The following is a 27888-nucleotide window of genomic DNA, read 5'->3' as shown; positions in this document are numbered from 1 at the left end:
TTTGGTTTTAAGTCACATATGAGGTATTTATTTTGGTTTTTTTTCTCTTTCCCCCTCTCTTCTCTCAGAAATCTGTAACCACCAGAGAGGAAGAAAAGTCGGCCTAAATGGGGAACTTTATGGATAATTTACGATCTTCTTTGACAGACTGGGATGACATCAGTTTGGTTCTTTTGTGGCTCAATGGACAATACAGTGCTGGGAAAATGCATCTGCCCTTGGTCTGATTTCTTATGCTTGTTAGTTTTCACTCTTCTTTCAGAGCAACAAGCTAATTTTAATTTCGTAGTAAACAAAACAGGCAGTTTTCAGGTGGCGATTTAACTCATCCATCTGCTCATTGCTTTCCACTAATCCAAGACCGAGTTCTGGGTCTTCCCTGGAGTCTTGGGACGCGCCCCCCAAAAAAAACCTAAAGGGAGACACCCAGAGTGGATCCTGATCCTGGACTCTTTTCCTTTTCCTAAGTCACCCTAAATATCTGCTTAATTTCTCCAGTACTTTTTATTTTCTTTTTTTACTTTATTTTTGATCCACTACATATGTGGACACACTGTATATACCATATGCCTTATACCTTATGCACCTTTCCTCCTTTTGGCACCTTCTTTTTGTTTATTAAGTGAGATCAATAAAGCCCAATATCTTATCTTTTCAATTTAATTCACTTAGAGCAAAAAGCTATTTGAACAGTGACCACCAGAATAATATTGCATCATAAATTAACTTTGCCCTCCCTGCTCTTATTTTCCCCCTTTTTTTCCTTCCATCTTTAATATTTAGAGGATTTTTGTTCAGTTAAACTTTATGGAAAGAACCACAATCTAGTTCTAATTTAATGTGTAGATGTTTTGTTAAATATAAAATAAAAAAATACATGTGAATATTAAAGACATTTTGTAAATTAAAAATCATAGTTATATCAGTATTTATATAATAATTTTAAAGTTGTTTTACTGCAGTTTTGAAATAGTTAACATTTTCATTGTAAACTGACTAAACCCTGACATCTAATTGGTTAACGGCCACTGCAAGTCTATAAACCAGTTTCCATCACACGTTCAGTTATGTAAACATGTATTTTATATCGTCATGCAGTGAAATAATTAGGTACATTATGTATTTTCAGTTTTAGTTCAATTATTACAGTTACAAATACTAAGAGCATATTTATTTAACTGGGAAACTTTTAGCCTTGGGTGTGAAATCGGTTCACATTCATTAATGATAAACAGAGTCAAACACCAACCAGTAAACAGGTTTTTAACAGTTATCTACAAAGACAAAGTGTGTTTGCCTAAAAACTCTGAATAATAAGTCAACCTGTCCTCACAAACATTACAAGAACAGACATGTTTCAGTCTCAGCACCTGATATAAAGATAATATATCTTCAGTGCTGATGGCCAAGAAACGAGTGGTTTAATGGGTGAAATAAAATAAAAAAAACTTACATGCAGAACAAGACCTGCAAACTGCAAATAAAAGGGAAAGTTGAAAGAAAATCAAAATAAAACAGTTAAAAATATCTAACCTTCTGATCAAAGCAAGTTTATAACCTTCGTGTTCAATGGGAAAAAAAATCTGTTTCCTGTTGTAGAAGTTCCAAAATACTACTAACTAAATCTTGTTGAAAAATTATTTATAATCTACCAATAAGCAGTGTAGAATTTTAACTTGGCTGAACATCTGCTACAATCATGATATAATTTCCTCTCATCAGAATAACATAATTTAATAACTTCGTGCTTTAATAACAGCAGAAAACATGATTTTTTTTCTGGTTCTGTTTTATGAATGAAGTAATGAAATAATCTTCTCACTGATTTTGGTTAAATGTAATAATCTTGGAAGAAAACATTACTTTTAGTCACGGCTCATCAATTAAGACTTTCTGTCTGTGTTTTTATTGGCTGAACCGTGGCGGGTTGGAGCCCCAGGAGACCTGAAATCACGTCAGGCTCTAAAAACCGGAACATTTAGGATGAAGGAGCGGCCGGTGTAAGACAAAACAATGACTTGGATGACTCAGGACTCATAACGGTGTAAATAAACTCTCTTTAATAGTTGGGAATGTGAAGTTTGCATTTCTTTGTCAAACTAAGGTTTACATGAGTTTAGAAAAGCCTCGTGTCGAGCAGCAAAGATGCCGCAGCAAAAAAAAAGTATTTCATCTGACTCCAGGCAAGGTTGTTGTGGTAAAAAACTCCTGATCGGTCGATTTAAGAACAGCAACATCTGCTATTGAGCTCACTGCATTTACAGACCAGATGCAATTCAATGACTTAAGAGTATAGAATATCATCAGTTTTGCACATTTCTCTGCATTTGTTCTCCCCCCCCAAAAAAAACCAAGTTATTTAATTCAGCAACTCTTTTCAAAACGCTAATCTTGTATTTTACAGGTTTACTTCACACAAAGTAATATATATCAGTTCATTATGATAATGGTGTCCAGCTAATGAGAACATAAAATAGTGTCTTTGAACAATTTATTATTACATAAAACTATCTAAACAACATGGAAGACTGCTGACCAGTGTTCATTTTAAATCTAATCTGAAAGATTTTGTTTTTCCAAATTTCTGGTCAAAAGCCCTTTTATCCTTGATATAAAAAAGTCAAGGTGGCAGAAACAAAACCTTAGCTATGGGAGGAATTCGGGGGGGGGGGGGGGGGGCAACGAAGAGAGACTTTTGGTCTCCAAGAAAGTCCTGGAAAACTGTTCAGGGAGTCAAAAAGTGCAAACGGATTAAACTAAGCTGTGCTTTTGTGTCTCTGCTCTGTCTTCTCTAACCCCCAGTCTGCAGGTTTTGCTCTCTGTTAAAGGGGAGTTTTCCTCTCCAATGTCGCTTCATGCTTGCTCAGTATGAGGGATTGCTGCAAAGCCATGGACAATGCAGACGATTCTCCCTGTAGCTCTACGCTTCTCCAGGAGGAGTGAATGCTGCTTGTCAAGACTTGATGCAACCTGCTGGGTTTCCTTAGAGAGGAAACATTTTGACCAATCTGTATAATCTGATTGAATTTGACTTTAGAAAGTGCCTTGAGATGACATGTGTCATGAATTGCCGCTATATAAATAAAATTGAATTGTTTAAGAAGGGTACTGCGGACAGCTTTGCCTTCAGATGCTTAAACTTCTGGATGTTGTCGTGTTGTCATGCCTCTTTAATGTTGCACGGAGGATTGGGACAACACCGTTGGTTTGGTCGACTGACGTCGTGGTCCTTATTTTTTGGAAAAGGGACAAGGAAGAGTTTTCCAGTTATGGATGACACTTCTCTGCTTCCCTGGGAAAGCTTACTCCAGAGTGTTTGAGAAGAGGCTCCAACGTTCGGGGCACAAAGGTGAGCCTGTTCCCAGTGGCGGTGGACTCCTCCAGGGCTGATCCTGTTAGTGGAGTTCATAGACAGGATCTCAAGGCCTGGTCGTAGAGAAGAGGCGTCTACTGGGTCTCGTTTTAGGTGTTGTGACCTTGTTCTGGTGGTTTCTTTAGGCACTGACATACAGCATGCAAAATATTTAAAAATGTAAAAAAAGAAATTCAGAATTTGATCTTTTAGTTTGTAAAATGTGCATTAGTGTGGGAATTCTACCATTTTTCCTACTCAATTTTCCCTTTTTCCCTGAACTTCTCCAGACTTTTCAATGGATGACTTCATATTTCAGTCAACCACAATATAGGAAAACTTGGTTCCGTTCAGATGGCTGCATCCTAGCATGCTCTGAATCGAAGGTTTAGTGGAAGGAAAAACTGCGCTTTCCAACTGCAGGAGCATTTTAGTGTGCCTGCCTGAGATTTGTTAACTCGGTGAGTCTCTTCCTCGTTAAAAAGAGGTTTAAACTTGAATAATACAAAAGTTAGCTGGTGATATACGACCCTAGAGGCCAACCCTAACTTTCTGAGACAAGAGTTTTGCGTTTTCATTAGCTGTAAACCATAGTCCTCTAAATCAACAGAAATAAATGCATGAACATTTTCCTTCAGTGTGTAATGAATCCATTAGTTTCACTGTTTGCATTGAATGACTAAAAGCAACACTTTAGACGTGTACGTGTAAAAAAAAGGTCTGCGGGCCACGTTACAGTCAACAGTAGCCCAGGAGTTTTCCCCCCAGAAGACAGAGTTGTCAAAAACATTAAAGACGATGCAGAAAAGGGAAACATAATCTCAGATGTGTGTAGGTATAAAGAGTTTTCCATGTAGCTGTGGACCCACAGACCAGTGGCTCCACTCTAAAGTGCAGTTCCTGCGGTGCAGCAGCGTTCGAGTCTTTGGTCGCTGGAGAGGAATTCAGTTCTCGCCCTCCTTTAGACACCAACAGTTTTACATTTCAGTACTTTGTTTCCTCGCTTACCCTCGCCGATTGAAGGTTGCGTGGAACGAAAAAAGCCCAAACAGCTGCCTAACTCTGACACAGTCGCAGCAGAGCAGCGACGAGCAGCGCGGCGGCGGTGGCGCGTCTGCTGCCGCCGCCGCGCCGCCCCGACGCCTCGTTGTGGAACAGGAGAGAGCGGTCCGCGTCGCCGTCCCCCCGGCCGCCATCGGACCGCTGGCTGCTGGACGAGCACTGGACCAGGGGCATCTGGTAGGAGCTGGCTCTCTTGTCCGGGCGGTCCGGGCTGGTGCCGTCGCTGGGCCGCTGGCCGTTGTAGAGCAGGTAGCGGCCGTGGGCGTCCTGCTCCATGCGGAAGAGCTCGTACTCGGTGTGGGGCAGCCGGATGCCCAGGGCCACGCAGCCGTCGGTCGCCGTGACGTCCTGCTCCACGCCGACCTGCCACGAGCCCTGCACGCCGCACTCGTCGCCGTTGAAGACGTTGAGGAGGGAGGTGGTGGCCACGTCCATGGGCGTCACTCTCATGTGGTTCACTAGAGGAGGCGGGAGACGAGAAGGATCAGTTCTCTGCTGAGGTTTGCTTGATCAGCGTCTTTAGAAGCTGGAATATTTGGAAACACGCAACATTTAATTTGAATATTGTAGATTCACTGCTAAAACGGATCTAAAAATAAGAAAATTTTTCTTAAAATTAGTGTTTTTGTCCTTGATTTGAGCAGGTAAATAAGATTATCTGCCAATGGAATGAGTGTTTTCACCCCTAAAATAAGATAATTAGACATCCTGCACTTGAAATAAGATTATGGAGATGAATTGTTCTTATTTCAAGTGTAAAAATCTTATTCCAATGGAAAGATCATCTTATTTACCTGCTCAAATCAAGGACAGATACAGTTATTTCAAGACAATATTACTTATTTTTAGTTCCGTTTTTGCAGTGTTTATTCAGTGGAAGCAACAAAAAAAAGTACAATTATTTATTTGTTTTACAAAAGCATATTTTCTTCTTGATACAGAAAGTTGTATTTTGGAGCAAGCAATTTTTTTTAAACGCTGTTTTAATTATGATAATAGACACAGCTTGTTTAAGGGGTGTGAATAATTTGAGTTCTTGTATATCATGATATTCTGGGTCAGCTGTTTTTAAGATAGCTGAACTCCCCAGAAAGTGTTCATTTTAATATAATGATTTTTTTTATTCATGTCCTTTTGTTCTCTCTTTTATTTGTAACTCCTATCAATAATTTTGTTCTGGCTGTGCAGCACTTTGGTGCTGCTTGTTTGTAGTAAAGTTCTATATAAATAAAGTTGACATTGACGTCATTGCAGAGAAAAATCTAAACCCTATAAAAATGTATCAGAATAAAGTTATTTTTCTGCTTTTTGTGCCCAAGTCTTTTAAACAACTTCAGACTTGCTTATTGCTACCAAACATTTAATTTAGATAATTCTGGCCCTTTTACTTTACCATTATATACCATTATAATAACTTGTCACTGCTGCTGTTTGAGAAAACAAACAAATAACCTCACACATTTTTGGGGGCAGGTGGAGATTGTTGGTTTGGTTTTGTTGCCAATTTTAAACTGGCTTCCCTTTTGATCCATTAAGGACACAAATGTTCACTTCAAAAACCTAAAATAAACATAATTCAGAAGAAATTTTCTGCTGTAAATCTTTTTATTTACTTTACTGATCAAAATTAAGTTTATGACGTTAACAGTTTAAAAAGCCAGTGTGATTGCACAATGAGAAATTAGTTATATTCCATATAGAACGTATTGGAGTGTGCACTTTTATTGAATGATTTTACTTCTAAGTAATTTGAGGACAAAAATGTTGCATTGGGCACCATTATACCCAGTCACCCGACAACAGAAGGATATATTTAAAACAGTACCCAAATAAGGAAGAAAGGGAAGAATATAAAGGATGTTGGAGACAAATGATGAAGAAAGAAAGCAGACAAAGAGGGAAGGAGAGGAAGAACAAAAGAGAGAGTGAATCAAAGGGTGGAAGAGTAGAAGGACACAAAGAAAGGAAGAAAGGAAATGCATAAATGATACAAGAGCATAAGAGAAGGAAGAAAGAAGATGAGGGTTTCAGAAAAGATATAAAAAATATGTTAAGACCCAATACAGATTTAAAGGAGGATAAGAAGGAAGGAGACAAGGACAGAAGGCAGGAAGGAAGAATGGAAGGATAACATTTTTACAGCAGGGAATAAATTCACAAAATAATATCTTAACTTTTTCCAGACTGCATAGGAACCCTCTGTGCAGAAATTTATGCAACCTTTTTAAAGCTTTTAAAGGAGGATCAGGTGAAGGCATAGAATCACACCCCAGCAGCGTCTTGTGAAAGACGAAGGCTGGGACGAATCATCCGATGGTAAATGTACCAGTCAAAGGCTCCAGGACCCAAAAGATTTCTTCTCTTGATTACAAATTAAAGTGAAAGAAGGAAAAAAAAAAGGCTAAAAAACCTTTGAAGACAAAGTCGGTCCCTCCCATGACCCGGGTGGAGGGCAGGCCTCGGCTGTAGCGGCCCTGGGCGTAGATGGTGAAGGTGGGGTGTTTGCAGTGGGGGTCGGAGTAGTGGTAGTAGTGGCCCTCCCAGGTGTGGTTGCTGTCGTGGAAGACGAAGTGGCGGGTGAGGAAGAGGACCTCGGGGCGCACCTCGCAGCGCTGGCTCACCCACTGGCCGTACAGGCCCACGGTCAGGTCGGCCCCCGGCGGCAGGACGGGCGGGTGGAACTCGTCCGACCGGTAGATGATCCGGCAGACGATGCAGCCGTGGTCGTGGTTCTGAAAACAAAGAGACGGCGTGCTCAGTTAGTCAAGATGGAGGAGTTTAGTTTAGTACCTGAAAAACAGCCATATCTGTGCAGAAAAAGTGGGTTTTTGATATATAAAATCTGTTTTCTTTTCCGGCGTTACTTCCTAAAATGTGTAAAATCATGGGTACCCACCAGGGGGCATTCTTCTTTTTTTCCAAATGAGGCTTAAGAAGCCTGGAGTGCCAACACTGCAAAAACGGTACTATAAATAAGTAATATTTCCTAAAAATGAGTGTATCTGTGCTTGATTTAAGCAGGTAAATAAGATGATCTGCCAATGGAATAAGACTGTTGCACTTAAAATAGGAACAATTCATCTCCATCTTATTTCATGTGCAGTATATCTAATTATCTTATTTTAGGGGTCAAAATACTCATTCCATTGGCAGATGATATTATTTACCTGCTCAAATCTAGGACAAAAACACAAATTTTAAGAACATTTTACTTATTTTTAGATCCATTTTTGTAGTGAAGAGGTAGAGGTCAAATATCATTTTGTTTCTGTAGATTTTCATTTCTTTTACGCCTCATTTCGCATCATTTTACTCCAAACAGAAGAAATGATAAAGTATTTATAAAACTTTATCTTGTGACACAGCACTTTTGCAGCTGTAGAGAAATTTTATAACATGAAAGTATGGGGAAAATGCTGTTTTTTTTGTTTTTTTTATAAACCCACATGGTAAATGAAAGATGTCCCACATATTTAAGCTCCCATTTAAATATGTGGGAAAATGACAAGAGTTGTTATTAAAGCAAACATTTGGAGGCTACAAGTGAGGCTCCGGCATGTTAGTCATGTAAAAAAGGTAAGCACACCCTTTTAAATATTCAGTTTTTCCCCCAAAAAAACAAATATTCACAAATCATTATCTAATTTATTTTTATAGTATTTATCTCTGGAATAGAAATCCATTTACTTATTTAAAAATGTATCTCGTTCAACAAAATATTATTATGTTCTAAACTCCGTTAAAACGAAATTTTTACTCCCTGGCCTCGACCCAAGTGTGAAATGTTGACTTTATCTGAGCTTTTATGTATTATATGTTGTACTCTTATTGTTTTATATTCCAAAAAAAGTAAAAAAAAACAAAGCAACTGGACTTGTTTTCCGTAGTTGAATAATTGAATAGTAGTTCCGTAGTTTTCAACTACGGAAAACAAGTCCAGTTGCTTTGTTTTTTTTCACTTTTTTTGGAATGACCATGACCTGGATGACAGAATCTTCACCAGCATTGTTTTATATTATATAGTCCTATACAGCATTTTGTCAGCTTTGTTTTTGTATTTATTGTGCTTTATAAATCGAGTGGTGTAAAAAGATTTCCTTTAACATATTTGGCTGAAATAACTTCAGTGATTTGGTTCTTGTAGACATCTTGCCAGTCTCTGACGTTGGTCTGAGAAAGGTTTGCCTCACTCTTCACTTTCGGCTCTGAGATGTTTGCATGTTCAGCCAATTTAAAGTCAACCCCACAGCATCTCATTGAGATCCAGGTTAGGGCTTTGATGCAGCCTAAGACTTAATTAGTCCAGTTCTTAATTCTCAGTCATTTTAAAGTAGCTGTAATACTGACACCTTGTGGCTCAAATCGGTACAACAGGTTTCCGATCACAACAATCTAATATGCCGTTTTTAAACGGTGTTGCTGCTGTTGTTGTGAATTTTTACTTCCATGGGATAGGTATATGATGTTGCATTCTGTTTTATTTCTTTTCTGCTTCTCTTACTGGCTTCCATGTTAGCAGGCTGCTGCTCTTTTGCCAAGATAAAATACCAGGAAGTAAACACAGGCTACCAGACCGTACCTTTTAGGTTTGAGGTTTGAGAAAAACATGACTAAGACATTGTTGATGGAGAGGACCGATTGTTTATAGGGAGTGTTACTTCCATCCTGGGGGACAAATAAGAATGATTTAGGTTGATTTTACAGTAAATATCTTACTTATAGCTCGTTAAAGGGGTCCAGTTCTGTTTTAGTTTAGTTTTTCTGTTGTTGGTTTTTACAGATAGTCTCACATTTTTTCCTCAAGTAGCTTCTGATAGATGGAGGAATTTATGCTGGTTGGTGAGCAGGCCTGGTCCTGTTGAAGCAAAGCAACACCAAACCATGATACTTCCACTTCCACCTCCTCTTACTTGAATTTTCTCACATCGATTCCTGGCCCGTTGACCTTTGCCGCATTTCTCCTTTCCTCTCTCTCTTTCTCAACCCAATTTTTTGTCAGCATACTGTCAGATAAAGGCCACCAGTGCCAAAAAAAAAGCCATTGATCAAAATATGTTTAAACAAACACGGGCTTTCAGAGCTCGAGTTGCCGTTAAATCCATCATTAGCGCACTCCGTCACAAAATGCACATAATAGATGACGGATGGCGCTTAGAGGTGAAAGAAGAAAACACAAAATGTTCCAGCTTTGTCTCTGAGTAATCAAAGACTCGTAGCAACAAGCAGCGAGCAGGAACAAAAGGCCACCGTGACGCAATATCACCATTAGCAAAGCAAGGTAACGGCTAATATCACGTCTTGTCCACAGAGGACAGCTGTGGCTTTCCATCTGCATAAACAACTGGAAGCCTGCATGAGATATTTGAGAAAATCTCTTCCAAAAAACTAAACTCCCACTAGGCTGGTTTGACTCTGTTATTGCAGGGTGGGTATGGTTTGATACCTCACTAAACGCCATCACTGTTTTCCCAGACAATCTGTCTGCAAAATGTTTTCAGGAAGAACAAAAGAAAAGAAAAAAAACAGGAGGAGAGAAATGTGCAGAGGAGATATTCCCAGCGCAGCTCCATAAGCACTTTGGAGAGAAAGAGGTTAACGAGATGACTGGGACTGAGGCGTTCTGTGATTTCAGACTCTGACTATTTGTTTTTCTTTTATAGTTTTACCACCATAGTTGTTCATATGTACAAGAGCTGCTTCAAGACAGGCAGAATTAGAAAAAAAAAAAGAAAGAAAGAAAGAATTGCAGCTCCAAAGGGGATCAAAAACTAACCGAATGACACCATTTAAAATGAGCTGGTCTGTTTATTTTTTATAATTTTTTGTGAGGATTCTTCCTAGGTGGTTCCAGGTTTATTCTTCCACTCAGAACATCTGGACAAAACCAGCGCACAAGGTGTGATGAGCAAATGGCAGACCGTGAAAACTATGCAAAACTTTTTGAAATGAGCCTTTTTGTTATAATCCTGCAGGAAACTGTGACGGTTCTAAGAGCCAGTGGAAATTACTGGTTTACGAAGCTCTGGTGGCTATTGTCCTTTTACTCCTGCTTATAGCTTTAGATAAACCCACCGTTCCCCCCTCTAACTATCTTTGCAGCGTAATTATCCCAAAGTAAGAACCTGTCATAAACAAAAGGTTTGATGGAGTACGACTACAGCTGATGGAGATCTTCATTTCAGATTGGTTCAGCTCTCTTTTAGTCTTTGAACTTAAGGAAAACTGTGAAACTGAACACACACTGCAAAAACGGAACTAAAAATAAGTAATATTTCCTAAAAATGTGTGGATCTTTCCTTGATTTGAGCAGGTAAATAAGATGATCTGCAAATGGAATAAGATTTTTGCACTTAAAATAGGAACAGCTCATCTCCATCATCTGATTTCAAGTGCAGCATGTCTAATTATCTTATTTCAGAGGTCAAAATACTCATTCCATTGGCAGATAATATTATTTACCTGCTCAAATCTAGGACAAAAACACAAATTTTAAGAACATTTTACTTTTTTTTTTAGATTTTTGCAGTGCAACGCTTCAGTTTTTAGCTCCCTCTTTTCTTGGCGGATTCATAGAGTGAGCTATTGCTGCAAATAGCTTTTATTGTTCATAAAAAAATAATTCTTTATGCTTGGCTGAGTCTCTGTTCTAAGATGGAACAACTGAGCCATTGCCACCATTAACTGTGTTGAATTTTTGGTTTGTGTTGTTCCCGTAGAAAGTGCTCCTGACTCAAGATTTCTGTGTTTAGTTGCCACCAATGGAGCTTTTGCTGCCTCCAGCTCTAGGAACCCTTTCTTTTACTTTCCCATCGAAAGTACTCCAGTGCTTCAGTGCTTCTGGGCTCCCCCCCCCCCCTCCTTATGTACTAACCCGACTCTTACCAGATGGATTTTGCTCCACTTATTCATCTGGTATCGCTGCCATTGGGAGGGATTTCAATACACTGCAAAAACGGATGTAAAAATAAGTAAAATGTTCTTAAAATGAGTGTTTTTGTCATAAATTTGAGCAGGTAAATAAGATTATCTGCCAATGGAATGATTATTTTGATCCCTTAAATAAGGTAATTAGATATACTGCACTTGAAATAGGATGAGGGAGATGAATTGTTCCTATTTTAAGTGCAAAAATCTTATTCTATTGGCAGGTCATCTTGTTTACCTGCTCAAATCAAGGAAAAATACACTAATTTTAAGAACATTTTACTTATTTTTAGTTCAGTTTTTGCAGTGTACCACATAAACGGACGAGCCAATCAGGATCGCCGGGTGGGATTTTCGTAGATGTGACCTATCAGAGAAGCGACTGGATCCAGACAACAATGGCGGCTCACAGGGAGGAAGCAAGTGGTAACATTGATGCTGCTATTTCATCAGTGTTGTCTAATCTAGCGAATATTAATCCTTTAAAAGAACACCAGAGAACGGCTTTGAAGGCTTTTGTTAGTGGAAATGATGTGTTTCGTCCGTCTCCCCACTGTGTTAATGCTGGAGCTTGATCTTCCCTAACGACATAGTTTCGATGTGAGTGGTTGAAGTAGTACGATGACAGACAAGTGGTTTATCCAATCATATGCAAGGATTTTTGATAAGGCATCTCTAATGGAGCAATCCAAGATGGAACTGTGGAGCTCTGCGGAACGAAATCCATCTGGCGAGGGTCAGGTTACTTATGTACAACTTAATAGGAAGACTATATGGAAAGCAGGCACCTCAACTGTACAATGTTTCTTTTTAAAAAACAACTAGAATGGAATAGAGGAATGTCAATAACGCTAAATAACCCACTTTAGGCTAGTAGGTGGTGAACTGATCTAAAACCGGGTTGTACTGTTACTAATATTAGTGGTTTGACTAAACTTTAAGACAGTATTTTCCATTTTTTCATGTAATGATCTTTTTTTTTAACCCCCAATTTGGTCGCCTCGAGGTCAACAAGGGCAATACTGTGCGTGTTCGCATCTCACCAAAAAGTACTCACTGTTACACAAAAGTCAGTTTAAAGTTATTTCTGGAATGATCAAGGTTAATTATTCACAAATTAAACTAATAAAGACTTTATTAAAGTGATTGATTTAAAACTGCGTATGAATTGTATTAGTCAAACTGTTTGATTACGTTAGCTTTGCAAGAGATAAACTCTTTGAGCAATCAGTGAGATAGAAACAGCAAAACACAAGTTTAACAAGTCAGCAGGGAGAATATTATAAACTCCTTGTTTTTACCACAGAGGACAAAAACAAGCAGTGATGCAGAAATAAAGTACACTTATAAGCCCAATTCCCTTTTAATGAAAACCTGTAAGGAATTAAGATAAAGCCTTTTTTTAAATTATTTGTATTTTGTCTGTTTACCAGAATCTCTCCAATAAAATGATTCCCAGCTAAATTTCTCAATTGTTAAAAAACACAATTCAACGTCAGGTTAACTTAAAGCAACATAGGAAGGCTTGGTAAGACCTAAACGGCTTATAGGCGAAAGTATAAAAACAGAGGGTGCGACCTGAAATAGATCATGACCAAGTAGTCATTAGTGCCCCTCAGTGACGTAGCGGTGAGGCAGGGCGAGAGAAAATGAAAGAAACACATTTCTCTCTTGCATCACTGCTGGGCTCCACCCAGTAACCACAAATGAACATCCTGGCACCAGCAAGTGTGCTGGGCTGGGACCAGTATGTTCTGGGCACAGCAACTTAAAATTAATGGATCGGATCGTCACTAAAACCCCCAGAATAAGGGAGAAAAAAAGTTGGTTAAAGAAGTGGTGGAGCTGAACAGTATGTGAACGGCAAAGCATGGCCTTCTGGATCCCCAAGAAACTTACAATACAACCAAATTTACTGATAGTTCCCAGCTGATAAATAATTCAGCTACACTTTCATGTCAGTAGACAACTAGAATTATGAAAATCAGGGTTGATAAGACAAAAAAATATATCAAAACACATCTACCGGCAGTTCAACCTTAACTTTAAGCATTTAGAGCTTGGGAGCCAGCTGGAAAACTAATTCCAACTGGGCTTGTTCATGAGTTACTACATTAGTTATTAGTTACATTATTATTCATCTGTGTTTAGATGAATCTGTCTCCAATAATCACTTTTGTTTCTGCTTCGTTTAGGGAAAAATGTAAACTCGCCTCCACAGGTGAAAGCCTATTAAGTTCCTGTTAGTGATCATGATGGAGAGCAGCTGGCAGCTACTCTGTGCCAGCGTTTTTTTTGTAAGCTGATATTTAACTGACCAATACCCAACAGGATACTCATTTAAGATCTGTAGACACCTGTATGCTAGTTAGAAGTACGTCACCACTTTGTCAAGATCAAATAGGTACGGTGGCCCTGAGGTGCAAAGCGCTACAACTTTAAGGAAAGCACTCCAACATTAATGAAAGCGCTACAACAATAAGAAAAGCACTCCAACTTTAAGGAAAGCACTCCAACATTAACAAAAATATTACAACATTGACAAAATCACTTCAAAATTAACAAAAGCACTTCAACATTAACGAAAGCACTCCAACAATAACGAAAGCGCTACAACATTTAGGAAAGCGCTGCAACATTAACAAACCGGAAGAGGTACGTCCCAGTGGGAGACCTAAGAAATCGCTGATTGGACTACAGCTCGTTTTTACTTTTGAACCGAAAGTTATTCTGACTTTACTGTGTTTTTTAAAACCATGAATGTTCTCGGTGATCCAAACCGTAAGATGCAGTCTAAAACGCCACTTAGTCTGTTTATAAGTTTCGCTTTTATTAATTATGCTTTTTTTTTTAACTACGTGCGCTGTGTTTCTGTACCTCAACGCTCTGGTCTGTTCCTCACTGCGGTCAAGTGAGCCCTCACTTGATTTTGTTGGTCTCGCAAACACTAAGGATTACGGCACAGACGGCTGGGACTATTTTTCAAAATAAAAGCAGCATGTTCGCGGTTTATCGACTACGTCTTTTCACACATATTTACATCATTTATGATATATTTATATTCATGCTTCATGTGTCATTTTTTTCCATTATTCTGGCCTGCTGGTGAAAATGGAAATATATACTTTGGTCACACTCTTGAGCCTCAAAGAACTTATTTTTTCCAGGTGACTACCTTCACTTACAGATGACAGATGATGATCTCCAGAAGTCCATCTACATGATTTGTGATTTAAAAATAAAAACATTTAAAAACCCTTACATTGACTCAAGTTAACCAGTTTTGACAATATTAAACCTCCTTATGTTGCTCAACAACTTACAAGCAAATGTGATGTAGAATTGAAAAATAAGAGCCACTTGAAATCAGTATATATTAAGTAATTATTAAATAAGTTTCTGTCGCTCTAGCAACTAAATACTAGATAATCAATTGATGATTCCACTACAGCATGATAGTAGAACACCCCCAGATGTGGCTCAACAAGTTTCAGACAATTCTGATGTGGCATTTCAAAATAAGAGCCGTTTGAAACTGCTATATATTAACTCATTGTTAACAAAGTTGCTACTACTGCAGCAACTAAACCGTAGATAATCAGTCGCTGCAAACACTTCAGCATGATAGTAGAACACCCCCAGATGTGGCTCAATAAGTTTCAGACAATTCTGATGTGGAATTACAAAATAAGAGCCATTTGAAATTGCTATATATTAACTAATTATTAACAAAGTTGCTCTAGCTGTAGCAACTAAACCGTAGATAATCAGTGGATGCAACCACTTCAACATGATAGTAGAACACCCCCAGATGTGGCTCAATAAGTTTCAGACAATTCTGATGTGGCATTTCAAAATAAGAGCCATTTGAACTTGCTATATATTAACTAATTTAGACCAAAGTTGCTGTAGCTGTAGCAACTAAACCGTAGATAATCAGTGGATGCAACCACTTCAACATGATAGTAGAACATCCCCAGATGTGGCTCAACAAGTTTCAGACAATTCTGATGTGGCATTTCAAAATAAGAGACATTTGAACTTGCTATATATTAACTAATTATTAACAAAGTTGCTGCCACTGCAGCAACTAAACCGTAGATAATCAGTGGATGCAACCACTTCAACATGATAGTAGAACACCCCCAGATGTGGCTCAATAAGTTTCAGACAATTCTGATATGGAATTTCAAAATAAGAGCCATTTGAAATTGCTATATATTAACTAATTGTTAACAAAGTTGCTGTCACTCTAGCAACTAAACCGTAGATAATCAATTGATGCTGCCACTTTAGCAGGACAGTACAACACCTCCAGATGTGGCTCAACAAAGCTCATTAAGATTTGATGTGGAATTTCAAAATAAAAGACTGTTAAAACCTTAAGTGCATTGGCCATACACTATATTGCCAAAAATATTTGCTCACCCGTCCAGATTATTGGAATCAGGTGTTCCAATCACTTCCATAGCCACAGTTATGTGAAATCAAGCATCTATGCACACAGACTGTTTTCACAATCATTTGTGAAAGACTGGGTTGCTCTCAGAAGCTCAGTGAATTCCAGCATGGAACTGTGATAGGATGCTACCTGGGCAACAAATCCAGTCATGAAATGTCCTCACTCCTAAATATTCCTCAGTCAACTGCATCACAACAAAATTAAAGCGTTTGGCAATGACAGCACCTCCGCCACGAAGTGTTAGGCCACGTAAACTTTCAGAGCGGGGTCAGTGGATCCATCCATCTATCCATCTTCTGTCATGTTTGGCCCTATTGGGGCCAAACATGACAGAAGGAACAATCTGCAATCTACTGTAACAATCTGTAGTATACAAACGTTTACTGTTATTTTTCCTTATGAATATAAAATATTTAGTTTTTTCAGGTAAGTTATCTTTTGTAGCAACCACTATTGTCGTGATTAGTCTTGATGAACCTAGACAGAGCGCACACACACACTCACAGAGCTTATTTCTGAGAGTTTATTGAAAGAAAGATGAGTAGCGGATGAGCAAACCAGAGAGGCTGTACTGGGGTGTAGATGGGAGCAGGAGCTGGAGGACCAGAGAGAGCTCTTGAGATGTAGGGCTGCTGGAGCACAGGGGTAGCAGACAGTCCAGCAACAGAGCAGAGAGCAAACCTGGGGCACAGGGGTAGCAGGCAGTCCAGTTAGCAGAGGCCTTACATATAGCAGAGAGGTAGCCTTAAATCCAGCAGCTAGCAGAGACTTCACTTGAGACACAGAAGTGGCAGGAACTCCAGCAACTAAACAGGGAGCAAAGTAGGCTCACAGATGTGGAATGAGTGGAGAATGATGACGAACCGGCGGGGAAGAGAAGACTGAGGGAAGCTTATGTGGGGAGGCTGGCAGGTGGAGTGAGTTCTGACTAATTAAAGTCTAACAGGTATGACTGTTTGCTGAGGGAGTGGAAGGTGAGCTGAGTGAGAGGAAGAGGAACTGGAAAATAACAGGGAACAAAGTCAGACCAAAACTAAACCATGACAACTATTAATTTTGTTATTAAGAGTAACTGTATTGCACTACCCCTCCCCTGGACTGCCACCTTATCACGGTGGAGGGGTTTGAGTGTCCCAATGATCCTAGGAGCTATGCTGTCAGGGGCTTAATGACCCTAGTAGGCTCACCCAAGGCAGACGGGTCCTAGATGAGGGACCAGACAAAGAGCAGCCTAAAGACCCCTTATGATGAATGAAACTAATGAACGCAATGTTCCCTCGCCCAGTCGCAGGTCACCGGGGCCCCACTCTGTGGGCCTCTCTGGTGTACACCGGTGATGAAGAAAGCTGTCAAGCTGAAGAAGTCCTGTCTGGCTTTCTGGCCTGTGGGACTCTGGAGCAGCTGATAGGTACCAGCAGTCCAAGCAGCAGGCGCCAGGCTGGTTGCTGAGGCAAAAGCTCTGTACCAAAACTGTGTATAGTGGGGGTAATGTGCTGCTGACCAACTCAGAGCGAATCTCAATGATAGCTTTTATGTTAAAATTTTCTCTGAAAACGTACACAAAAGTAGCAACCTCGACAACAACTTGGTTCAGAGTGACTAAATGATGACAGCAACTTTGGTCAAAATCACTTTATATATAGAGATTTAGAATGGCTCTTATTTTGTAATTCCACATCAGAATTGTCTGAAACTTGTTGAGCCACATCTGGGGGTGTTCTACTATCATGTTGAAGTGGTTGCATCCACTGATTATCTACGGTTTAGTTGCTACAGCTACAGCAACTTTGGTCTAAATTAGTTAATATATAGCAATTTCAAATGGCTCTTATTTTGAAATGCCACATCAGAATTGTCTGAAACTTGTTGAGCCACATCTGGGGGTGTTCTACTATCATGTTGAAGTGGTTGCATCCACTGATTATCTACGGTTTAGTTGCTACAGCTACAGCAACTTTGGTCTAAATTAGTTAATATATAGCAATTTCAAATGGCTCTTATTTTGAAATGCCACATCAGTATTGTCTGAAACGTATTGAGCCACATCTGGAGGTGTTCTACTATCATGCTGAAGTGGTTGCATCCACTGATTATCTACGGTTTAGTTGCTAGAGCTACAGCAACTTTGTTAATAATTAGTTAATATATAGCAATTTCAAATGGCTCTTATTTTGTAATTCCACATCAGAATTGTCTGAAACTTATTGAGCCACATCTGGAGGTGTTCTCCTATCATGTTGAAGTGGTTGCATCCACTGATTATCTACGGTTTAGTTGCTGCAGTGGCAGCAACTTTGTTAATAATTAGTTAATATATAGCAAGTTCAAATGTCTCTTATTTTGAAATGCCACATCAGAATTGTCTGAAACTTGTTGAGCCACATCTGGGGATGTTCTACTATCGTGTTGAAGTGGTTGCATCCACTGATTATCTACGGTTTAGTTGCTACAGCTACAGCAACTTTGGTCTAAATTAGTTAATATATAGCAAGTTCAAATGGCTCTTATTTTGAAATTCCACATCAGAATTGTCTGAAACTTATTGAGCCACATCTGGAGGTTTTCTACTACCATGCTGAAGTGGTTGCATCCACTGATTATCTACGGTTTAGTTGCTGCAGTGGCAGCAACTTTGGTAATAATGGGTTAATATATAGCAATTTCAAATGGCTCTTATTTTGAAATGCTACATCAGAATTGACTGAAACTTACTGAGCCACATCTGGAGGTTTTCTGCTACCATGCTGAAGTGGTTGCATCCACTGATTATCTACGGTTTAGTTGCTGCAGTGGCAGCAACTTTGTTAATAATTAGTTAATATATAGCAATTTCAATTAGCTCTTATTTTGTAATTCCACATCAGAAATGTCTGAAACTTATTGAGCCACATCTGGGGGTGTTCTACTGTCATGCTGAAGTGGTTGCATCCACTGATTATCTACGGTTTAGTTGCTGCAGTGGCAGCAACTTTGTTAATAATTAGTTAATATATAGCAATTTCAAATGGCTCTTATTTTGAAATGCCACATCAGAATTGTCTGAAACTTATTGAGCCACATCTGGAGGTCTTCTCCTATCATGCTGAAGTGGTTGCATCCACTGATTATCTACGGTTTAGTTGCTAGAGCTACAGCAACTTTGTTAATAATTAGTATAGCAATTTCAAATGGCTCTTATTTTGAAATGCCACATCAGAATTGTCTGAAACTTATTGAGCCACATCTGGAGGTTTTCTGCTACCATGCTGAACACCTCCAGTGTTCAGCATGGTAGTATAAAACAGCAAAAATGTAGTCAATCTAGAGATTTTTAAATGCCTTTATTTTTAAAACACAAATGATGTAGATGCAGTTTGATGAATAAGTTCTGAAGAACATCATCTGTCATCTGTAAGTAAAAGTAGTCAGCTGTGAAAGAAAACAGTGTTTTGAGAGTTTTTTAGGCTAAAGAGTGTCACATAAAGTATTGCATTAAGCATGGAAACATTTTTAATATATTTAAATATGTGTGGAAACACGTGGTCGATAAACCGCGAACATACTGCTTTTATTTTGAAAAGTAGTCTCAGCCGCCTCTGCCGTAATCCTTAGTGTTTGCGAGACCAACAAAATCAAGTGAGGGCTCACTTGACCGCAGTTGCTCCTCTCCCCTCCCTCCCCTCGGCGCGCAGCGCACCAGGGTAAAATAGAGCAGCTGCGGATCATGCGTAAAGACGCCCACCCCCCCCAGAAGCAGATTGTATGTTATCGTAGTTGATAATGAAACTACAGCTTATCATTAATCTATCCATGTTGGTCACATCTGTGAATGAGGCGGAGTTTGATCAAGCCTAAAAGGTCCAACATTTTCCCCTAAGCTGTAACCCTTAAAGCATACAGGGCTGCGTCGTTCACGCTGCGTCTTTACGCATGATCCGCAGCTACTCTATTTTACCCTGGTGCGCTGCGCGCGAGGGATAACAGTGGGGGAAAAGCATAAATAAAGACTGTATAGGGCTCCTTTAGAGGGAAGAGAATGAATATTGGGTCTGAACTGAAGCTCCTGATGTTACAAGCTTGTTGAAATGACCCTTAAAAGTGCACACCTAAATTATATGTAACGTAATTTTGCGCACCTGAATTCAAGCCAAGGCAGCACGCCCACCGAAGTGCCACTGGTTCTGTGTCGTTAAAAAGAAAATAGCATGAAACACAGCTACGGACTCTCCTATTGATTTTAATTAGGACATTTTGGTAGGAGTGGAGAGACATTAAACGTAGTGATAAGGCTGCCGCTGATAAAAGCCCCTGGGTCCGAGGGGAGGGAGGGGAGAGGAGCAGACCAGAGCGTTGAGGTACAGAAACACAGCGCACGTAGTAAAAAAAAAAAGGCATAATTAATAAAAGCGAAACTTATAAACAGACTAAGTGGCATTTTAGACTGCATCTTACGGTTTGGATCACCGAGAACATTCATGGTTTTAAAAAACACAGTAAAGTCAGAATAACTTTCAGTTCAAAAGTAAAAACGAGCTGTAGTCCAATCAGCGATTTCTTAGGTCTCCCACTGGGACGTACCTCTTCCGGTTTGTTAATGTTGTAGCGCTTTCCTAAATGTTGCAGCGCTTTCGTTATTGTTGGAGTGCTTTCGTTAATGTTGTAATATTTTTGTTAATGTTGGAGTGCTTTCCTTATTGTTGTAGCGCTTTCCTAAATGTTGTAGTGCTTTCCTTATTGTTGTAGCGCTTTCATTAATGTTGGGGTGCTTTCCTTAAAGTTGTAGCGCTTTGCACCTCAGGGCCACCGTAAATAGGAGATTCAAAGTGACTCTGAGAGTAAAGAAAATCAGCCAGGACTCGAGTTTTTCGGCTGGACAAACCGGTTTTTCTGGCCACGGTGAAGGACGTTAAACATTAACATGGAAGGAAAAAAAACACATTAAAATCAACATCTTCAAGCTTGACCAAAAATTGCAGCTGTTCACACAGACAAGCCCCCAAATACCTTCTATCAAGCTTCAGGCCACAATGCAAAAAAAATTAAATGTTTGGACGATTGCAGGTGAGGTTTTAAAACCTAAACACACTGCACCATTTCTCAAACATGGTGGCAGTATCATGCTGTAGGCTTGTGTTCCTACTAGAGGCACTGGGGAGGGAGGAGGTCTACAGCAAAATTCTTTACCTCCAATCAAAAGCTAGGTGGTTAGAAATTGCGCACAAAAGGGTGATTTACCAGGATGATGAAACTAAACACATAGAAAAGGCTAATCTTAAGATCGAATGGCTTTTCCAAGGCCCTAACCTCAACCCTATTGACAATGTAGGGACTATGGGGCAAGAAATCAACTAATTTAAATTAACTTCTCTAATTCTGCTAATAAGTGTTGACAAACATCCATCCAACGTAATACAAGACGCTTGTCTCTGATGTGCACCTTCATGAAGGATTTCCATATAATGTTTGAAGATTTATACACACATCTGGCCCCCTATGTTAAAATGTTGACTATTCTTGACTACAATTATATATATGTACAGGTCAGATTATATTGTATGGCGAAAGAACAAGTCCTGACAGGATATGCATATTTTTTGGCTGATTTAGCAACCGGCATGCACACAGTTAGCGTAGCAACATGAAGGCTGTTGCTTCAGGAAGTAGCTAAATTTAAACTGCCACATTTCAAAGTAACGGGGCACAAAAACACTTCCTATGAAATGAAGTCGACGTGAAAAGATAGTTTTACTTTTAGATCGTCTTGATGGAGGAAATTTGGTTTGAGCCGCTGTTAGCTCGGGTGTTTATGGCAGCTAAAACTTTTCATGCTAGCATTTCTTTGTGGCGCAAGTATCTTAATTATACAATATGAAGGGATAACTAATAAAAACATATTTCATGTGTAAAATTGATTCATGATTAAGTTGAAATAATTGAATGTGGTAAAAAAATACATATTTGCTTTTACAGATCAATTCATAAAGGTTTGATATATTTTAGCATCCTCAGCATAGACACGTCATTATTGCTTATATCGACCATTTGGAGCGTGTTTGGAGCAATGCGGTACCGCGCGCGAGCTATTTTTAGAAACACAACGTCACGATGACGTCACATCACGTGGTACGCAGTAGGGCATGCTTGCATAGTCCGCCGCTGTGTCGCTGTAAAAGAGACGTGCGTTACCCTTGGTTTTACTCGGTAAACAAATGCTTTTTCCAAATCTAAGACCATGGTTTTTAAACATTGTTGCTATGGAACGTGCAACAGCGACTCGAGGTACGCTGATCGGCCGCATATGAAGGATGTTTTCTTCAAGACTGCCAAGGAGAAATGTGTGCGCTTGGAACACCGGGGCGGTCGGCCTACACAACAGTTCAACCCGGAAAAAGTTACCAAATTCAAGTACATATGTAGCAAGCATTTTGTCGGAGGAAAGGGCACAACCGAAGAACATCCTGACCCAATTCCAGCGACATCAAGTCAAGGTAAGAGTATTTTGGTGGCCGACATGTTAATAAAGTAGCGCCTGCTACCATGACAGCATATAGGCTATCATGGTAGCAGGCGCTAACATGATAGCCTGCTACCAGGATAGCTTACTCAAAAACATTTCAAATGAGACAAACATTAAACATATACCCATTCCTGGACGGTGATTGCAAACAACAACAACAAAAAAACGGCCGACGCTGCCTTGATCGCCGCGCAGGAAAAAAAAAAACAAAGCTTACCGTTCATCAACTCGGCCAGTTTTCCAGTCTTTTTTTAAGCCCTCGAACCTCAAGCCATCGTTTGAGCTGAAGGTTGGTGTGTTCTTCGACAGTTCGACCAGTAAACCGTGTGCCTGGGACATCGTCTTGGGAAAGTTTAACGGCTGTAAAGTCGGTCATATCTGTTATCCGTTCGTTCTCTCCTGTATGCGTTCTCTCCTGTATGCCCTACCTAAGCGGCAAAAGGGGCGTTGCTCTTGAGACGGTGACGTCACGTGCGCGGTACCGCATTCACAAAATGCAGCTATGTCCCTGTTGTGACAGTGTAAAACTGCATTAGATCCCCAACAGTTGTTAAAAACACTGATGGGACAGCTACAGAATGGGCTTAGGCTGGTGTCAAGGGTTTTAAAATGTTCAGATTTCCTCCATACTATCCATAAAAATATGCCACAGTGACCAGTTTTGCTCTGGCCATGCAGCATATACATTAACATGACCCCCCCCCCCCCCCCCCCCCCAGCACTTTACCTATGCTAACAAGAGAGACAAACATGGCCATTTTAAAACATTTCATATTCATTTATAAAAGACATTCATGTTGTTTAGAGTAAAGCAGAATAACAAAAAGGTTTTTGCACAAATAAGCACCGGAAAACTAAATGGCAAAGTTATTTTTAGCTTTAAGTAGAAGAGTAATAAAATACAATATTTAGATAACATTATATTGCATTATTAATGCAATAGTATTGTGTTATATTATATTAATATATTACATGACAGTACAGATGTTTAGCAACAGGACAACATTTGTTGCTTCTTTCTACCGTTAATAATAATAATAATGTGAGAATCTCCTGCTGCACCATTAAGGTTAGAAACTCTATATTTCCACGTTTAAAGAGGCTATTATCAAGTTGCAATTTAGAATAGATTCATTTGGAAACCACAATATGATAATTATCTTCGTCACGTCGGTGACCTTGCATTAAAAGGAAAGGTGCGAGAGTTGTCGCCTGACTGAACCTCAACATGAATCGCTGTACCAAGAATAAAACCTGATTTTTATTTTAATAAGAAAACTGAGGGAAGAAAGAAAGAACCGGGCAACAGCTTGACTCGAGCCTGAGGCACACGTGAAACCAGAGCCGTTCTGCGCTTACTGCAATATTTAACACAGATTTGTGATGCCAAATTCTACGAATACCGAATGCTAATTGTTCCCAGAGATATGCCCTGGCTTCACATTGTGCCTCTTCAGGCCAAAGGGCGCGTTAGGAGAGAGGCTGTGGTCATTACAGCCCAACAGGGAAGCTCGTGTGATCCTTCCACGCTCTGTTTATGTTCTGATCAGCAACACCACGGCCCATTATGCCAGTAAAAAAAAAAGGGTATTTATTTATATAGCTGACTCCAGCAGGATCTCATTGTAATCTTTGCGGACTGTGACAGTGAAAACATCACTTTGGGTTTTGAGCCAGCAGGGAAACTCCTGTTCAGCAGTGTAAACAGAGAAATTACATCCTGTCAGCACAGCAGAGATGAGAGAGAGAGAGAGAGAGAGACGGGTTTGCAAATGTTAGATTTTGAGATGAAATCAACACAGGCTCTGATTTCCCTTAATGCAACTGCTAATTGGGCGAGGTTAAAGGGCTTTATTTATATTAACATACGCTCTGACAAGAAAAGCAACATGCAAAGAGAGGTGGGGGGTTCTCCCTCAAAATACAGCAAGATTTAATAAGAAAATATTACTTGACATGTTGATGGCCTGCACTTGTTTAGAAGGTCACTCCTTTTTAGACTGTTTGAGTTAAACATGTTTCAAAATGTGCTTTCCCAGCTCTGGCTGTAGAAACATTTTTAAAAGGTCAGGTCACGCTCTTGAAAATGTGTGTGTGGTCTCTGAGGTGACAGGGGGTGTTTCATACCAAGTCTCATGCTCGAGATAGAAGACACGCCCCCCATCCCGCACCCAGAAAAATGTTCCAGCAAAACACTAAAGTCAAATCTGCAGGTGGGAAAACTGTTTCCCCCTCCGCTGGTGAAAGACGGACTCCTGTTATAAATCAGAGCCCAATCAAACCAAGAGCATCTGGATTCAACTCTCATCACCTGAAGAAACGAAAACTCACAAGCTGAGGAATAGATGCCAGAAAACAAAATCTTTGGAGACTTTTGTAGTACTTGCATGTAAGGGAGATTATAGCCTCAACAGCCCCAAAAAAAAAAGAAAAAAAAGAAAGAAATGTTCTGGCTTTGTTCGACATCTAGAGTCTGTGAAGTTCACCAATGAGCCGAATCCACTGACTGGCTCTTTAACACAAACGGTGGGAATGGAGTCACAGTTGTGAGCTGTTCTTTTCTTTTGCAGTTTCTCACATAAGCTGCCGTGTTGCTACTCCACTGAGTGAGACGGAGAACAGGCGCAAGGGAAGAGCGCAGCAGAGTACTTATTTAACGTGCAACTATCAGGTAAAATTAGTTACCTGAGGTGGAAATCTTAAAAACAAATAAAAAACAACAACAACTAACTAACAAACAAACCAGGAAATCTTTTGAACAACTCTTTAAAAGGAATATCAACATCTGGTGCCATTTTAAAAGAACAGTAAATCTTATTTGTGATGAAAACCAAGTTCATCAGCTGCACCTTTCGGGGGGGGGGGGGGGGATAAAACACACCATATTAACAGTATAGAATACGACAAAGTTAATAAAACTGTTCATAAGCGAGCACAGTGAAACCTTTGAGAACCTCCCCGATCCTGGTGCTGGTCATAAAACCAATGTAAACAATTAAAAAACAAATATTTTTTTTACCATCCCCACCAATAGGAGCAGAGCTACCAAAAGGATTAAATATAACTCAGCAGTGTGCAAGTTCCAGAGCTGGCTCTTTCTCAGCTAATCTTCATAATTTACCATAAAAACATTCTGAAATAAGTTTTGTTTTCATTCATTTATCATTTGCTAATACATTAAGTGTAGAAACATCAACAGAGCACGATATCTGCTAATTAGCATACTGAATATCTCCCTGCCTGGACATTTTGTTGTAGCTAAATTCTCAGTAAAGTGGCTCTGACTTGACTTTTTGAGCTTGATCTGTCAGACCGTAACATGCAAAAAATAAAAAAACTTTTAGGAGTTTTTAAATGCGGCTACCCTTAAAAAACTACAAGGTTGGGACTTCTCCTTAATACAATATTGATTCTGTTTATACTGACCCAAAGTCATCACGCAGATTATTCTGGCTACATTTATCGGCAAGGAAACATAAAAGTGCCCTGAGGTGTGGCTTCGTACCTCTCCTTGTCTCGTCTGGACATGTAAACCTCGACCTAAGCTTACTTCCTGCGTGCAGAAGGCACCATTAGGCACAATTAGGACAGAACCAGGAACAAGAATCAACTCAGAATATCCTATGAGGTTTGATGGTGAAGGGTACAAGTTTTAGTTTATAATAAAGCTTTAAACCAGGAGAGATTGATCAATAACAGCTAACTGTAGCCCTGTGTGCAAATACAACGGTCACCAAGCCCTCACCTTTAAGGGGAAACACTGCAAATCTTGTTTTTCTCTCATAAGGAGGGAAACTCTTGTCCAAAGCCTTCACAGTTTACAGCTATGTTTTCTCCTGAACAGATCCATGTTCAGTGACACCACGGACAGCCTGGCTGATTCAAAGGTTGTTTGAATTACGTTTAGAAAGCTATCAGTTTTCATGATAGCTATCAGCTATCATGAATTTCCACTCATGAAATTTAAAGACATTTTAACCATTAATTCACCACACAGCTACTGGTTTTGGAAATGCAAGTAACTCTCTCCAAAGCTGCCAACAAAATATCACATTTGTATCATAAAAATATTAAAGCTAACAGACAAGCTAAGCATATTAAAAAGAAAACGTTGCTCAATAAAAAAACCGGCACTGGGGACCAACCTTGGCGTTCTGCAGGGGGATCTGGTAGCTGGAGGGTTTGTAGTAGAGCCTCTGCGTCGCGTCGGTGTGGATGTCTCCCAGGAACAGCTCCTCCACCAGGTGATCCAGGTTGTGATGCAGGTACTGCTTCTCCAGCCGCAGCAGCTGCAGCTCGTGCATGGTGAAGTTGAGCTCTCTGGAGCAGTCGTAGCCTCCCTCTTCGTGCCACAGCTCGTAGATCCTGTCGGGCTCCCAGGGGCCCTTCGTAGCCCCTCTGCAACTGCGGCCGAGCCTCTGGCTCAGCTCTTCGGCCTTGGCGGCTGTGTGAGACACCGTCTGGACCTGGTGGAGGTGGTACTCTGCCTCCGTGCCGCCCCGGACTATCCAGGAGGTCTGGCGCAGGCGCAGCCGACCATGGATGATCAACGTGTAGGAGGGTTTGGTGCAGTGGTTGTCCTCGTAGTAGAACTGGTGTGCCTGGAAGGTGTTGTTGAGGTAAAACCTGTAGGAGCGAGTTAGAAACTCTGGACCGGGTCTCACCTCACAGCTGCAACAAAGAGTAGAGAGGAACTCCGATAAACCTGGTAAAAATCATCTTTGTGTCAACCAGCAGCACAACTGATGATCGGTTTATTTTATTCTGCCCTGTTCGAAGTTAAAGTCTAACTCTTGGACTGAATGTATTTTAACGCAGATGCATTCAAATAGTCACCAGAGTAAAGAAATGTATATTATATGTGAATTATGTGCGCCGTTTGGAAGTAATTTCGATAAAACTTGCTGTATAAGCGAAAAAGCCCGAACATTTCTCAATCGGGCTGCTCCGGAATGTGACGTCACAAACAGAACGAGTACCGTGCATCCAGCTGCTAACACTACGACTTTCGCTCCCGATTTAATAAATTTAATTAATAACTCTTACTCTACGTACAAAAAAATAATAAAAAAAATATCTGATACATCTACAAACTCCACCTAAGCATCGGCGACTCCGATACCGAATATATATACGAAGAAACGGAGTTTGAACAAGGTGAACCTGAGACTATATCTAACGCTGCCCAACACATAGAGCTCATGCTCCATTGTAAGTACCCCTCATAACCTCGCGTGTGAAGTGTGAATTGTATAAAACACTTTCGTCACTGCCAGCAATCCAGTCCTTTCGCGTTTCTTTTACGAATTTATCCCATTTCTTTCGGACCTTTTGATCCCTCGGCCAAGTATGTAGCGCTACTTTCTGTCCTGCACTTGACAGCGGTGAAGTTGGTTTGACATGGACATTCAAGCTCCGCGAAGTCAGCGGAGCACTCTTGAGAAACAAAAATCAAATCAGTTGACGGTCCCACCGCGTATGGGAGAAGAGAGCAGCTGAGAGACGCTGGCCGAAATCAGAGTCCTTCAACCGGATCAACCGTGAGCTAGATCCCGCTGACTCCGCGGAGCTTGAATGTCCAATGTCAAACCA

At 40.1% G+C, this 27888-nt stretch overlaps 1 protein-coding gene and 1 long non-coding RNA gene across 2 annotated transcripts in view; both read right to left on the bottom strand.

The window, feature by feature from the left end:
* Window positions 1-3233: 3233 nt before the first annotated feature.
* Window positions 3234-27888, bottom strand: part of LOC105932270 (protein APCDD1) — a 32960-nt gene continuing 8305 nt past the window's right edge. The window contains exons 3-5 of the mRNA XM_012871352.3: window positions 26442-26967; window positions 6825-7146; window positions 3234-4872 (exon numbers count right to left, since the gene is read on the bottom strand). Of these exons, the coding sequence (XP_012726806.2) occupies window positions 4409-4872; window positions 6825-7146; window positions 26442-26967 (1312 nt within the window). The 3' untranslated portion in view covers window positions 3234-4408. The remainder of the gene's footprint in view (window positions 4873-6824; window positions 7147-26441; window positions 26968-27888) is intronic.
* LOC118563482 lies at window positions 19102-19432 on the bottom strand. The gene is made up of 2 exons (XR_004931245.1): window positions 19343-19432; window positions 19102-19208 (listed from the first exon to the last, which is right to left on the bottom strand). It is a non-coding gene; the product is annotated as an uncharacterized LOC118563482 (long non-coding RNA).

Source organism: Fundulus heteroclitus, chromosome 6, assembly GCF_011125445.2.
Source record: "Fundulus heteroclitus isolate FHET01 chromosome 6, MU-UCD_Fhet_4.1, whole genome shotgun sequence".
NCBI lineage: Eukaryota > Metazoa > Chordata > Actinopteri > Cyprinodontiformes > Fundulidae > Fundulus > Fundulus heteroclitus.
Note: the sequence above shows the minus strand (reverse complement) of the source record. Positions and strands in the feature narration are given on the sequence as shown.